Consider the following 991-nt stretch of genomic DNA (forward strand, 5'->3'; position numbering starts at 1 on the left):
GACCACGTCGGGGAGGGTGCTGGCCACCGGGTCCCAGCGCTGCATCGTCTCATAGATCTGGTGGATCTGGAGGAGGGAGAGGGGCAAGAAGTGTTGGGAATGGGGGGTAGGGGGTGGTGGGGGCTGCTCCAGGTACCCCCCCCGTCCCCCTGTCCCCCCGCCAGGCTGGGGGTCTTTGGGAAGGGTCTCACCTTGCTCTGGGTGTCAGCATCTTGCACCGTCGCCTTGTGCTTGGCGATCTCGTTCACCTTCCCCAGGACGCTCTGGGGAGGAAAACAGATGTGAACCCCCAAATCCAGCATCACCCACCCCCAATTTCACCCCCGTGGCCAGTTGCCATCCTGGGGGGGGTCCCACTTTTGTTGTATGTCCGTCCCCCCCCCTCCCTTTCCTCTCCTCACCTGCAGCCGGGCTTCCACTTGGTCCAGCACGGCCACGTCCAGGATGTTGACCTTGGCCTGCAGGACCTGCACGGTCTCCTGGGGATGGGGATTGGGGTGAGGGGGCCCCCGGGATCGTGTTCCCCCACCCCCCCAATCCCCCAAGTGCTACGAGCAGGGGGTGGGGGGGAAAAGAGCCCCTCTTAAAGCACCCCCCCCAGCCCCCTGCCTGACTCACCACCAGGCTGCTGCCCTTCAGCCCCACCAGCAGCGGGTTCTGTGGGGAAGGAAAAGGGGGTGTCAGTGGGGCAGGAGGGTGGTATTTGGTGGTGGGGGGACAACGACTGGGACAGACACCCCCCCAGCCCCTCACCTGGCTGTCGGGCTCGCACCGCACCGTGGCCTCCAGCTGCGCCAGCCGCTTCTCCAGCTCCGCGATCTGGGGGAAAGAAAATGAATTTTAGAGTTGGAAGGGAGCATAGAGACCATCTAGTCCAACTCCCCTGCTGAAGCAGGATTGCCCAGAGCTTGTCAGAGCACGTTACTCAGGAGCATCCAGGAGGGTCTTGAAAATCTCCAAGGAAGGGGACTCCACACCCTCCCTGGGCAGC

At 63.7% G+C, this 991-nt stretch overlaps 1 protein-coding gene across 1 annotated transcript in view; it reads right to left on the reverse strand.

Moving 5' to 3' along the window:
- DCTN2 (dynactin subunit 2) overlaps positions 1-991 on the reverse strand; it is a 26,753-nt gene that overhangs the window by 22,267 nt on the left and 3,495 nt on the right. Inside the window, exons 6-10 of the mRNA XM_014941597.1 lie at positions 754-819; positions 619-657; positions 402-479; positions 192-263; positions 4-66 (exon numbers count right to left, since the gene is read on the reverse strand). Coding sequence (XP_014797083.1) covers positions 4-66; positions 192-263; positions 402-479; positions 619-657; positions 754-819 — 318 coding nt within the window. The remainder of the gene's footprint in view (positions 1-3; positions 67-191; positions 264-401; positions 480-618; positions 658-753; positions 820-991) is intronic.

The sequence above is a fragment of the Calidris pugnax genome, unplaced genomic scaffold (genome assembly GCF_001431845.1).
Source record: "Calidris pugnax isolate Ruff unplaced genomic scaffold, ASM143184v1 scaffold126, whole genome shotgun sequence".
Taxonomy (NCBI): Eukaryota; Metazoa; Chordata; class Aves; order Charadriiformes; family Scolopacidae; genus Calidris; species Calidris pugnax.